Here is a 12,329-nt window from a genome sequence, read left to right as displayed (position 1 = left end):
TTTGGGTGTCACGATCAAAATAGCAGTAGGACATCAGTATGGAACAATTGAGACTTCGGGTCAAGCTACTGATATTAAGGTCATTTTTCCTTTTCATATACTGCTATGTTGCTGTCAGTACCAGGTGTTCTTGCATTTCTAATTTCTGTTGGCTTGTTGTTCAGGTGTTCGTATGTTTGTTTGGTGGGCTTTAAGGCCATTTGTGTTTACATTTTGTCCAAAACTCATGAAGACTGAAGGTGTTTTCTCGCCAAGAACTGCAACTCCAGCAGAACGTTTTTCATGTAAGGTAATAAGGCCACAGTGAAATGCAACTCTGCAACAAGCAGACTAGCTAGCTAACATGTTCTTATTAGCTTAACCGACTTGAAAACAAAACGTTTCAGAATTGGAGTGCTGCCAAGGACGGTGATGAGTTGAATTGCAAGTCTACGGAATAAGAATGCTAAGGAAGAAGAAGCCTTTCCTAGGCTAGGCTAGCAGAAGCGTAGCCTCAGACTTAAATTGCTGCGACCAGTACATCACTCACATTCATACCGTGTGTGCGTTGGTTAGTATCTCGGTCATTCAGTATTAGTGTAGTACAGTATAAAACAATCTGACCCTGACCGGCAGAACCATGGCAATTACTTACACATCCCCCTCTTTGTCAGGAATCAGACTGCATCTTCTGAAGAAATCGACACTTGTCATGTTGTTATCTGAAGAAATCGACACCCAGCGGTTATCTTCATCAAATCTAACAGCAACATACCACCGCTTTCCACAGAGTTCCGACACAATGCCACACCCTTGATCGTGCATCCAACGGCTCTGAAGACTAGAGCTGTCACTATTTGAATTACTTTTACTATCTCCTTGCTCACCAGCTTTTTTACATTATTAGCATTATAAAAGTTACCTTTCGCTGGTTGTAATGGGTACAAAACGCCAGATCGATCTGATAGCCCTAGAGCTCAACTTCCTCTACTTGGGGTAAATCCCAGCCGCAATGTCCTGGCTGGCGTGAACGTGTATCCTTAATCCGCTATGTATTTTCTGTCGCGACCATCCTCTCAGAGTAATTTAGCTACTAGGTGTGATCTGAGAGTAATTTAGTTTTCTTAACTATTTGGGTCTTGCTGCTACTTGTTCCTCTCAGCAGAAGAATGCTGCTGATCTCATCTGGCTTGCTTGAAGTCATGACCTTCAGTTGTGTTCCGGAAATCCTGTAGATCATCGCCAAATTAGGGGTGTCAAGTCCCAAGATATCATCATCACCATGGGAGAGAAGAGGAGTACCATTTTACTGCATTTTGTGCATTGAGCAGGTCAAGATGCTCGTCAAATATATGAGCTTCTTTTCTTCGCCATGAACTGCATGGTCTTGTGCTCCAGACTTGGTAGCAGCAGTTAAATTTGTGATGTTGTACACAATGAAGTTTCTCTTTTGAAGTGATGAAACATCTTAGACATGCTACATACAATATAAATTATCATTGTCATCGTCTGATGAGACATTCTATCAACATCCATATTTACTTCTCGAGCCGTGACGGCACAGCAAGCCGCACCTTTCCTTCCAGTTACACTGAACTGTTACTATGTTTGTCAGCTCTAACTAGCATGAAATCCTTCCTTCACCAATTACTTAGCATCATCAGAGTGTGTTCTCTGCTTAGCATCACCAGTATGTAGGGAAATTCATGCAGTACTTCTGACAAAATTCAGGAGAGGATCCTTTTCACCTCCAAATTCTTAGCGGAGCGATAACCCTCAAATATATAACAACAGATATTCACACCCATATGTAATTTTCCAGCTAATGTGGCATAGATTTATACTAAGCGTTAGTGGACAAGAGTTCGCAGTGGCCAGACAATTTCCATGGCCTTGAGAAATATTGTCAAAGCTACAAATAAGAGTTCACCATTTGATTTTTGGTGGTTTCGGTGGGTATCAAAACTTTTGACACGCTTGAAATCAAATTCAAATATAGCAGATATCTTTTTCTCAAAATTGAATAAGAAATCTCAAAATAATTCTGAATAGTTTTTGAAATTTCAGATATTTGAGTTCTAGTACCAAAATCCCAAACCTTGCCAAAAAAACGTCCAAATCTTACTACCAAAGCTTTTATAACAATGAAATATGCTTTTGCAGACTAACTAGAAGTGTGCTTCACATTAGTTTTTCCAAATTCGTTTTCTCATTCAAAGAGGGTTGACTCTGAGGAACAGCAAAACGGATCAAGTTTCTTCAGACAACAGGACATGTTGGGTAGGCAAAGTCACTAGGTATGATTCATCATTCATGGTGGTAAATTCTTAAGAGGAAGTGGTAAATGAATGATGTGGACAACCATGTCTATGGCATATCAACGGTCCACTGGTGGGAGAGAGAATTAGTCAAAACTGGGATGTGAATCGACCACAGTTACAACACAGGCGAATACCGGCAGGCATATGTTACATGTCCTTCCCACAGGGGAAGGATGCAAGACATACTTGTTTCCAAGTATACTCCTCAGACCTAGCTAGGCCGCAACGCAAACCGTATCGCTGCAACCCGTAGAAAAAAGAAGTTACAACGAGACAAGCATGCTCTCCGTTGCGCCAGATGACTTCTCTTGCACTCGTGCTCCCGACGGGTCTGGCTTGTGTACCCGGATGCCGCTCAAGATATACCCACCAAACGCGTTCATCTGCATGTGTGGGTGGCTGCGCAATGGAAGGACCTGCATCCAGAGGTAAGGGAGATTAAAATAACAAGGAAATCAGCACAGTTTCTGGTTTTTATAGATGATTTACCTGCATAATTCGCGACACTAGTCACAGACCCTTTGTTGAATTTATAAGTAGCATTCATAATTCAGAGGCCATTTTTTTTGCATTTATAAACCAATTTTGTTGCAAGCATGCTCATTACACACCACAACAACCCAGCAGTTATTAGTACTCAAGTAGGGTGGCAACGAAATTGGTTTATAAACAGCCACACTTTGGTAATTTAGGTTTCAGACACGAATCCATATATGGACCTTCAAACATTTTATTACTCTACATTCCTTATTGTCAAAATTGGTTTATAAACAGCCACACTTTGGTAATTATTAATCAGGCTTATAAAAACAACAAGAAGAAAAATGCCTAGCGTACTGACCTGATACTCTCGAAGCCAGGGTTCAGTTATCTGTAACCCAATAGCCATTTTCGATACTTGCAAACTATGCATGCAAGTCGCAAGAGGCTGCATGTAGACACCAGAAAACAAAAGATAAGTAACAGCAAAACCACACTTTACAAAATGAGCAAACAGGCTAATTTTTCAGGGAAGCGACAGGATTTACTTTTAAAGAAAATCCAATCTATAAAGGAAAGTAATCTGCAGAAATGCCGCAAGACAAACATTTTGTAGGAACTGGCATCTGTATCAATTGTAAAGAACAATGATTTACCTGAAGATACTGGTGATAAATGGCAAATGGGGCCGAATAAGACAAGAGTGGAAGCAAATCAGCAACTACACTCTCCACCTCATGTCCCGGAGCAGCAACAATCAAACTGCATATATTAATGAAAATATTTAGATGCATACTGCAGTTGTCTTCTACTGATGGGAGTGTATTTTGCGTTACCTGCTAAAGCCATGTTCTCCCCAATATTTCATCCTCTCCGGTGAGGGTGCTTTTCCTGCTCTCGGCGCTTTGGGAGCTATTGAATTGCCATTATTTCCTTTGCAATCTACATATCAAGATAGAATCAGTAGGTCGAACATCGCACTCTCATGGAAAGTTATTTGTAATAGGTTGATCACTGCTTACCCGGCATAGAAATGTCACCTTGATTAAGATGCTCATCCGCAGGCTCAGGGGCCTCTATATCAATTGGAATGTCACCTTGATTAAGGTGCTCATCCGTTGCAGGCTCAGGGGCCTCTATAACAATTGGCTGCGCTGTCGTTGACTGCGCATTCCCATCTGATACTTCTGTATCAGATGGTTTTTCCAGGGATGACTGAAGGCTCTCGTCTGGTACTGCACTAGGTTCGACCGCATCACCTTGAACGCTACCAGGAGCATTGCCAGAACTTTTCAAGGAGCACAAGTCGCTAAGTGGTGCCTGGAAAATCCTGAATGGAGCTTCATACAGTTACATGTACATACTGATAAAAGTAACAGATGACAACTCAAGATATAATACATAATGATAAGAATGATGCTGCATATTATCGGAAACTGTAAATAATGTAACTACCAACATTCTTAGTATGGTCTTATAGCCACTTTAAGGGTAAAAAAAGTATGTTTCAGATTAATGTATGAACTTATACTCCTGCTTGCTTTCCAAAGGTTCTCTAACTGACTATCTCCTTAAATGAGAAGCATCTTTAAATGAGAAGCCATATAATGCTCAAAAATTGGATTTACCTGCTGGTCATCTCGCTGTTCAAATTATACATTCTTATTATGTCTATAGAGCTGGGCGCTGATCCAAGATATGTGCTACAAACATATCCTGTACCTATAATAGAAATAAAAGAGACAATCAATATTGATTGTAAACTAACATATGCATTAAAACGGCAATGCACAAGCATAATTTACCTCCTAAGCGTTCAGCTACAGCTCCAACAACTAAACCCCCAACCATATCAACGGCAAGCACATCTGAATATGCACCAACATTTGCCATTGACAACAAGAGGGAGAGTGTATCAACTCGCATAAACCTGAGGAACACAGAAAAGACAGTGTTATGTAATTAAGTGCTATAGCTATACACTTCCGTTGTTTCTAGGAAACAAGATCAAGAAATTGACTATGATGATGAAAAGGAAAAGAATATATTGGCTCCAGCAAGTAATGAAAGCGAATTAATTACCCTATTCGAGCTGGATACTTCTTGAAATATGTCTCACAAATGCTGTAGCATAAAAGGGAACAAAAATATTAGACAATTTTGCACACCTTCCACTTCTAGTAGTATATGCTAAATTCAATGACCATAATTTAAAAGGCAATTATTTGTTCAAGTGCCAAACACTTGCAAATATAAGTTACAACAAAGTTATTTCAAAATTATGCCAACTTCCCAAATAACTGAGTTAAATCCAGTTCACCTGGTAATCTTTCAAGTCAAAAAGCTGGAAAACTTACATGCTCTATTAAGAGAAAATTAAAACCCTCCCAGCCCCATCCCAACCAACAACATATCCATATGTCAACTTAAACAAATTAATTTGCATTGCGACTTTTATGCAGCCACAAGTTATTTCTTGTTCTGAATACTCCATACCACCACTTTTAATGAAACAGAGGATACACAAATATTCAAAAGAGCAGCTGTGCGACTCAAATTCCATAGGCTATAAGTTCACAAACATTTCGTTTTAGTCTTCTTCTTATTTTCCTTCTCTACGCACTTTATAAATTGATACACCATGTTCCGTGTCATATTCAGATTAAGAAGCACACATTCGATTGTATTGATGAATGATGATAGCATATATAATCATTATGTTCCTGCATCTCTTGATGAAAAACACAGAGGAAGCGTGTATTCAAATGCCTTCAAATTGTACATTGTAGCCCACTACCTGGTAGAAGTTAGTGTGACCTAAGGTTGGCTAGGCTATGTAAGATTAAGCACAACAGACTGGATTACTGCCATAGAGAGATGGCGGTGATGTGGAAATAGAAAGCAACAGCCTATATGCTAGATGTGTTTTCGTCAATTGTTGTACGAAATTACAAATTAATCAATGACTTTTTCCTACTTCTCCTACTTCATTCATACAGTACAACAATCTTCAAACTTCAGTTAAGAAGATACTTGAGAGTTCAGAGATATTGGTTCACTAGTTTGGACGAGACATCCACTACAAAGAGCTCATCAGAAGATGTATTTTTGTATTCATAAATAAACACTACATATGGTCACATATGTGATTGTCATACTCATTCAGCACAACAGATTTGACAGTATTCGCTTTCAAAAAGATATAGATATTTTTCCTGCCGCGAAAAAGGGCGGCATGACATACCTTCTGGTGGAGGGGCGTCGCAAAAGAACTTTAGGCGCATATTTCTTTTGTTTCTTGAGCTTGTATTTCTCCTGCAGCCAAAACGATCGAACCAAATCAGCTCTCAGCATCCTCCAAAACAGCAAGGAATCAACTAGCCAATAAGTAAGTCATACTCACTTGTGAGAACACAGTCTTATTTCCAAATGTGGAGCTGTTCGCTATCAAAGCCTCCACGATCGCATCGCCGCTCGCACCCTCCCTATTAAAACCGCACGACGTCAAGATCTCATTAAATAACAGAGAACAGACAGATAAATATCCTGCTGAGCCAAGCCGCGTGGGAAACGGTCGGTCGGATCCTCACCGCTTCATCGCCTCGATGTCCTCGCTGGACAGAGTCTGTGCAGTGTTATTGTCGACCAGGGACCTATTGTCCCTGGTCTCGTCCTGCGGCTGGCCCTCGGCGGCGCCGCCGTCTCTCGGCTTATCATCTGTACCAACAAGGTAATGGCAGGCATTGTTGTTACTAAGGTGAAACAGCAAAGCATGTTTGGATGAGTAGAGTGCAGAGATGAACTGCAAGGGAAAACAGTGTAACCATCCTTGCCTTGGCAGGGGAGGAGGCCGTCGGGGCCGACGCGGAAGAGGGAGCCGAAGGGGCGGCCGAGCAGCGGCTGCAGCGAGCAGCTCTTGTCCCCTATCTTCACCGTCCTGCGCCAACCACACACAACAGCAGCAGAGAGACACGTCAGCGCGGCCGCACGGACAGCTAGCTAGGGTTTCGGAGCAGGAAGCTAAAGAGGGGAAGGGGAAGGGAGGGTACGGACGCGCCGGGGGTGAGGCGGAAGAATGCGAGGCGGTCGCCGTCGTTGATGTCGAGGAGCACGCTGCACCCCTCCCACGCCTCCCGCGGTATCACTGCCGTCGGCGTCGGCGGCGGCGGCGGCGGCGGCGGCTGCGCCATTGGTGTCGCCGAGTTCGGGAGGGGAGACGGGACCAGACGAGGGTTTAACCGTTTGACACGCGGGCCGGGTCGTTAACAACTCAACTCGGACCCAATTCCAACACGAGAATGGGCTGGGCCCAGCACGGCCCATCAGGAGCACTTCCGGGCCGGGCCCACCAACGATTATTTTTCTATCTAGTAGGAGGAGGAAGAGAGAGAGGGTAGAGGAGAGAGCCCATCGACAACCCAATCCCCACACCCTCGTCGCCGGCGCCGGCGCCGGCGAAAACCCTAGCGAGCCATGGTGAGCGCTTTGCTTTCCTCTGACCGACTCGCGCTGCAGATCCGCCGCCGTCTCATCTGACTCGTGCTGCGCAGGAGAATCGGTCTTACCACGGCGGCATCGGCAGCGGCAGCGGCAGCAAGAACCCACCGCCGTCTGGGAAGGAGGCGGGGGATGAGGAGTACGGAGGAGGTTACGACCGGCTGGACGAGGAGGTGGAGTTCCGGCTGCCGAGGGGGCACCGGCCGGTGGAGAACCTGGACACGGAGGGGCTGGAGCAGGCCTCCGTCGACACGCAGCTCGCCGCCTCCAACGTCGGCTTCCGGCTGCTGCAGAAGATGGGATGGAAGTCCGGCAAGGGCCTCGGCAAGAACGAGCAAGGTTTCTTTCTTTCTGCTCCTCTCAGCTGCTTGTTTACCCTCTAGATAGATTCAGTTCACTTCAGTAGTTGAACTGAACTGTTGTCAGTCATCATCCTTGGCTGTGAAGAACTGTTGTCAGCCATCATCCTTGGCTGTTTCAGACTCTGTCTCATCGGTTAGTAATTAGTTGCAACTGACACAATTAGGGCAATCAGTAGTAGCCGGGGACACCATAGCAGAGGCTGCTGTTGATGCCGCGGCTGCAGGACAGGTTGCGTAATGTCCATTGTGCTGGTTTTATTACCTGCCTGACTGACCACCATGTTAATTTTAAGCTTGTCTTGGTTGGGGTCTTGCTGGATTTTAAGCCTGTCTAGGGACACATTTAGGCGAGCTAAGCGTCGAGTTTGGGGTTTGGAGAAAGGGCGTTGTCATTCGTCAATGCAATAAGAGTCCACACTTACTGCCATAGAAGTCAGTTGCCCTGCTTAAGAGCTGTGTGGCCTAGTTTGACTGCTGTTAACAAATGAAAACAAGCGTAGTGTAAATCAACAAGTTTCGGTTAGAATTTAGCCTCTGTTTCCTTTAATAATGCAATATAAAGGATAGAAGTCTGCTACCACCATCCCAGCAGACGCTGTAGATTTAATGCTTTGTTCTACTCTAAAAGATCCAGAGAGGATTGATCTGCAGTAGCTTGCTCGTTGACTCAGGTAACAGGAGCGTATCTGGTACTCCCTCTGATCCATAACAAGTGTCGCAGTTTTGAACTAAGGTTGAACTAACCTTAGTTCAAAACTGTGAAGCTTATTTTGGATCGGAGGGAGTACCTCATATGACCGAAAATTGAACGTTCTCTTTCGTTCCTGCATCATCTTTTGTTCTAAACTCACTGCTGTAGTTTTTCATCTGAGATGCTATTTTGTTCTTTTCCATGACATACCATCATTGACCAAAGAAGGCTCACAATTTAGCATTGCCTTCTAGTTCCTGCACCTCAACAATACATTTCGTTGTCCCGATGCAGCAAGAGACAATAATTAGTAGAATCAGTAGCTGAAGGCATAGCAGATCAACCATACCTAAACGATTAGGTTATATTGTTAAGTAGCGATCTAAACGCTCTTATATTTCTTTACGGAGGGAGTATCAACCATTGATTGGTGTCATCATGTTGGTCCAGTGGTCTAGGTTGCAGGGGCCATCCGTGTACACTCTTCTGGACCCGTTGAGTCTCAACGATGCTTAAAACAAATCATGCACGAAAGCGACTTTGCGGCAGGTGGCAAGCGCTTACGTCATCTCAGAGAGCGTGGCATCCCTTGTCGTCATCGATCCCCATGGAAAGTGCACCAACTCTTTGTTGACCCCTGTGAAACCCCATCAATGTAGGCTCTCTGCCTCCTAAGCCTTCAGATCAAATCAATCACCAAACCTGGAACCAGACAGAAGAAAGAGAGAGGAACTAAAGGAAACAAAGATGAGGATACTGCAATGAACAAAAAGTCCATATTGATAGATCTGGAAGGGCGGAGTGCTTGATGCAGAGGCTCTGGCCATGCCATTGGAACTTGGGACTTATCGATGTTAATGTTCTATGGTACATTTGTATGTGTTTCTATAAAGTTCTGGTGTATCGAATGAGTGCACTTGGACTTTGGATTGGAGTACTAGTAGTCTAGTAGAAGTCAATTGCACTGTTTGAGAGCTGCCTGGACTGAATTGAGTGCTGTTGACAAATGATTGCAACCTTAACGTAAAGCAAGTTCAAGTTAGAATTTAGTCTCTGTCTCCTTTAATGCTCTGAAGGACATATGTATGCTACCACCATCACAGGCTCACAGCACATACTGTAGCTTTATTCTACTCTAAAAGAATCCGGAGAAGATCAATCTGCAGTAGTTTTCTCGCCAACTTTGGTAACCATAGTATATCTAGTGCTTCATATTACTGAAGATCTGGATATTTTCTTTTATTTCTGTCTCATTTTTTGTTCTAAACTTACGCTACAGTTTCATCTGAGATGATATTTTGTTCTTCCCAAGACGTTTTACAATTTAGCATTGGCATCTAGTTCCTGCACCTCAACAATACATTACTTTGTTCCGATGCAGGTATACTAGAGCCAATAAAAGCCGGTATCAGGGATGCAAAATTAGGAGTGGGGAAACAAGAGCAGGATGACTTCTTCACAGCTGAGGACAATGTACAAAGAAAGAGATTGAATGTTGAACTTGAGGAGACTGAAGAGCATATTAAGAAGCGTGAGGTGCGCAATCACACACTGAGTGCTAATTTCTGTATTTTCTTTTGAGATTCTTCCGGGTTGATGCTTCAGCTGTGAGAACCGGTATCTGATTGGCGGCGCTGCATGGCACCTATGCTGGTGCGCCATTTGGATATGGAGTTGTAGCATCAACCCTCATGAATTTTTTAGCATCCTGTGCACTTTTTATTTGGTGGCTTCTTTTCCCTGCTTGGTGCGAATCATGACAATCCAGGTCACAGCAGAACGCGAACAGAAAATCCGCAGTGAGGTTAAGGAGATACAGAAGACGTTCTTTTGCAGCCTCTGTAATAAGCAGTACAAGCTGGCATATGAATTTGAGAGTCATCTAAGCTCATATGACCATAATCATAGGAAGGTAATGCATTTGCTCTATTGAATTTCTCTCTCGTTGATTTTTATTTTGTGATTTTTTAATTTTTGTGCCACACATGTATCCTTGTCCCCCAAACATGACACTTTGTATATTCTGGTTCTGCAGAGGTTCAAGGAAATGAAAGAGATGCAAAGCGGCAACAGTGGCAACCGTGATGATAGGCAGAAACGTGAGCAACAGCGAGAAGAGAAGGAGCTGGCAAAATTTGCCCAACTGTATGCATTCTGTACTTTGTCCTCAATTAATAAAACACGATGAATGCTTGTTTTTCCTTAGGAATGCATTGAATGTGTATTAAACTTGTACTTTCCTTGATGGGACTCGCAGGGCAGATGCTCATAGAAAGCAGCAGAAAGAGAAGCAAGAACAACCAGAGATCTCAGGAGAGCAAGCTATGCCAAAGAACTTGCCGACCCCGGGCAATCAGGATCAGCGTCGAACATTGAAGTTTGGCTTCTCCAAAATGACCCCTTCCAAGGTATCTTACATCAACACCACATTTTGTTCAGCTGATATAACTATATGGAAGTAAAGGGTACTGTGCATGCATTCTGGTTACTCTGAACTGAGCTTGAGCATGTTCTGCTCCTGCTTCGGAAACAGCATTTTTTTTTGTCACAGTGCAAAGAATACCATGTGTACATGTTGCAAATAATGTGGCGCTTTTGAAATTTCATGCAAAAATATGCAATTGTGTGCTGTGCAAAAATTTCATATCTTAGCCTCTTATCCCTGTCTTCTTTGTGCAGACCACAAATGAAGTTACTTTTACCTCCTGTTCACTAATTCCACAAATATCTCCTGCTTGTCTTCTGTCAAACTCACAGTACATGTATCATGCTTTAGTTGCTAATTCTGTGAGATCATTCTGACTGAGCATTCCTTCTAACAATGTACAGGCACCTGTTGGAAACATGAGCAAGAAGCCAAAGATTGCCACGAAAGTCCCTTCCGTCTTCGGAAACGACAGCGATGAGGAGGCATGACCTTCCTTTGCCCTCACATGATACCTCACAAAGGAGGGGAATGCCGGCCTTGTCAGCAGATTCCAGTAAGTCATCCCTGAGAAGATGCCGTGCATGTAATGTGCTGCTGGTTTGGGCAGATGTGGATAGCGGCATCTTGGCCAACCCCATGAACAAACAGGGCGGTGTCAATTGTATTGAACTGATGGTACATTGTAAGAGCAACTCTGTCTGTACTTCCATATCAGAGTGGTTGTAACTGGCTTGAGCCATGGCAGGCTGGCAACTAGAAGAACATGGCCCCCCTTTGTTGGGGCACACCTTTTGTATCAATATTGTTGGATTCTTGCGAGATTCCTCGGCGGTCGGTGGGTGGTGAAGTGTATTTCTTTGCTCACTTTTTTCACAAAGCAGGTAAAAAGGGAGGGTGATTGATCAGATCAAAGTGCAAATGGCTTGGTGTTGATGGAGCCCCTGGGAGAGGGAGAGGCAGTTGGCTTGACCTGTCTCTTGGAGCCGTGGTCCATCATGGTGAACATGGTTGCATTCATGCATGCATTGACATGTAAACAGTCCCGAGAGATCAGATCACACCTACATGCGTACATGTGGATCACCTTTTTACCCCCACATCTCAGTATGAAGTTATTGCACAGATCTGCAGCAGGGCGAGTGAGTGCGTGCAACGCAGGCATGTCAGAAACACTGACCATGATGGTCATCCATCAGGCACACATAACAAACACGCATACATCAGCATCCATTGTTGAAAACAAGAATCCAATTATTGGTCTTTTTGTTCATCTTCTCCCTCTGAAAAAGTAAGTACAGGCCCTGAACCCAGTTGCACTTGGGGTTATGGATAAGCTGACCAGCCTCATGTTTCACTTTCTTCCTCCTCTGCTGTGGCCTTCATCTTTTTGGTGAGAGAGAGAGAGAGAACATGCATTGCATGGTCCAGCATTGCCGGTTGGGTTTTTGCTGTGAGGGCATCTGCATGGAGATGGAGCCTTGCAGGGCAGCCGCTAGCTCGGCCCTGCAGATGCCTCGCACCTAACATGCATGCATATGTAGTATTCCTCTTCACTGCTCTGAATAATGCAT

At 43.8% G+C, this 12,329-nt stretch overlaps 2 protein-coding genes and 1 long non-coding RNA gene across 4 annotated transcripts; 2 read left to right on the top strand and 1 right to left on the bottom strand.

The window, feature by feature from the left end:
- The first annotated feature begins 51 nt into the window (after positions 1–51).
- On the top strand, positions 52–1,451 carry LOC147982697 (uncharacterized). Its single transcript, XR_015615487.1, has 4 exons — positions 52–79; positions 165–289; positions 387–550; positions 654–1,451. It is a non-coding gene; the product is annotated as an uncharacterized LOC147982697 (long non-coding RNA).
- An 898-nt stretch (positions 1,452–2,349) lies between these two features.
- On the bottom strand, positions 2,350–7,006 carry LOC125530405 (uncharacterized). 2 transcript variants are annotated; one of them, XM_087542641.1, is made up of 14 exons: positions 6,834–7,006; positions 6,614–6,717; positions 6,371–6,497; positions 6,184–6,265; positions 6,025–6,095; positions 4,863–4,904; positions 4,586–4,710; positions 4,409–4,502; positions 3,878–4,110; positions 3,803–3,820; positions 3,617–3,722; positions 3,437–3,542; positions 3,142–3,228; positions 2,350–2,716 (listed from the first exon to the last, which is right to left on the bottom strand). In XM_087542641.1, exons 1-14 carry the CDS (start codon positions 6,968–6,970, stop codon positions 2,564–2,566), a joined length of 1,485 nt encoding a protein of 494 aa, XP_087398767.1. In that variant the 5' UTR covers positions 6,971–7,006; the 3' UTR covers positions 2,350–2,563. The 2 variants fall into 2 exon arrangements, with proteins under 2 accessions (XP_087398767.1, XP_048550764.2); XM_048694807.2 differs by having other exon boundaries at positions 3,803–4,110; positions 6,834–7,003.
- Positions 7,007–7,178: 172 nt separating this feature from the next.
- LOC125530406 (D111/G-patch domain-containing protein) lies at positions 7,179–11,577 on the top strand. Its single transcript, XM_048694808.2, has 7 exons — positions 7,179–7,256; positions 7,331–7,616; positions 9,712–9,866; positions 10,099–10,242; positions 10,366–10,475; positions 10,588–10,738; positions 11,160–11,577. The coding sequence occupies exons 1-7, from the start codon at positions 7,254–7,256 to the stop codon at positions 11,244–11,246; spliced, it is 936 nt and encodes a 311-aa protein (XP_048550765.2). The 5' UTR covers positions 7,179–7,253; the 3' UTR covers positions 11,247–11,577.
- Positions 11,578–12,329: the final 752 nt, after the last annotated feature.

The sequence above is a fragment of the Triticum urartu genome, chromosome 2A (genome assembly GCF_056163025.1).
Source record: "Triticum urartu cultivar PI428250 chromosome 2A, HENAU_Tu73, whole genome shotgun sequence".
In the NCBI taxonomy this organism is placed as follows: Eukaryota; Viridiplantae; Streptophyta; class Magnoliopsida; order Poales; family Poaceae; genus Triticum; species Triticum urartu.
Note: the sequence above shows the minus strand (reverse complement) of the source record. Positions and strands in the feature narration are given on the sequence as shown.

Bases quoted from the DNA above. Each gene is read 5' to 3' on its own strand.
- LOC125530405 (XM_048694807.2), bottom strand. From the start codon at position 6,970: ATGGCGCAGCCGCCGCCGCCGCCGCCGCCGCCGACGCCGACGGCAGTG. The intron at 6,498-6,613 runs GCAAGGATGGTT...TTGTTGGTACAG, and splicing joins CGGCCTCCTCCCCTGCCAAG to ATGATAAGCCGAGAGACGGC. The intron at 3,723-3,802 runs GTAAGCAGTGAT...CTTGATATGTAG, and splicing joins AGGTGACATTTCTATGCCGG to ATTGCAAAGGAAATAATGGC.
- LOC125530406 (XM_048694808.2), top strand. The intron at 7,617-9,711 runs GTTTCTTTCTTT...GTTCCGATGCAG, and splicing joins CCTCGGCAAGAACGAGCAAG to GTATACTAGAGCCAATAAAA. The intron at 10,243-10,365 runs GTAATGCATTTG...CTGGTTCTGCAG, and splicing joins ATGACCATAATCATAGGAAG to AGGTTCAAGGAAATGAAAGA.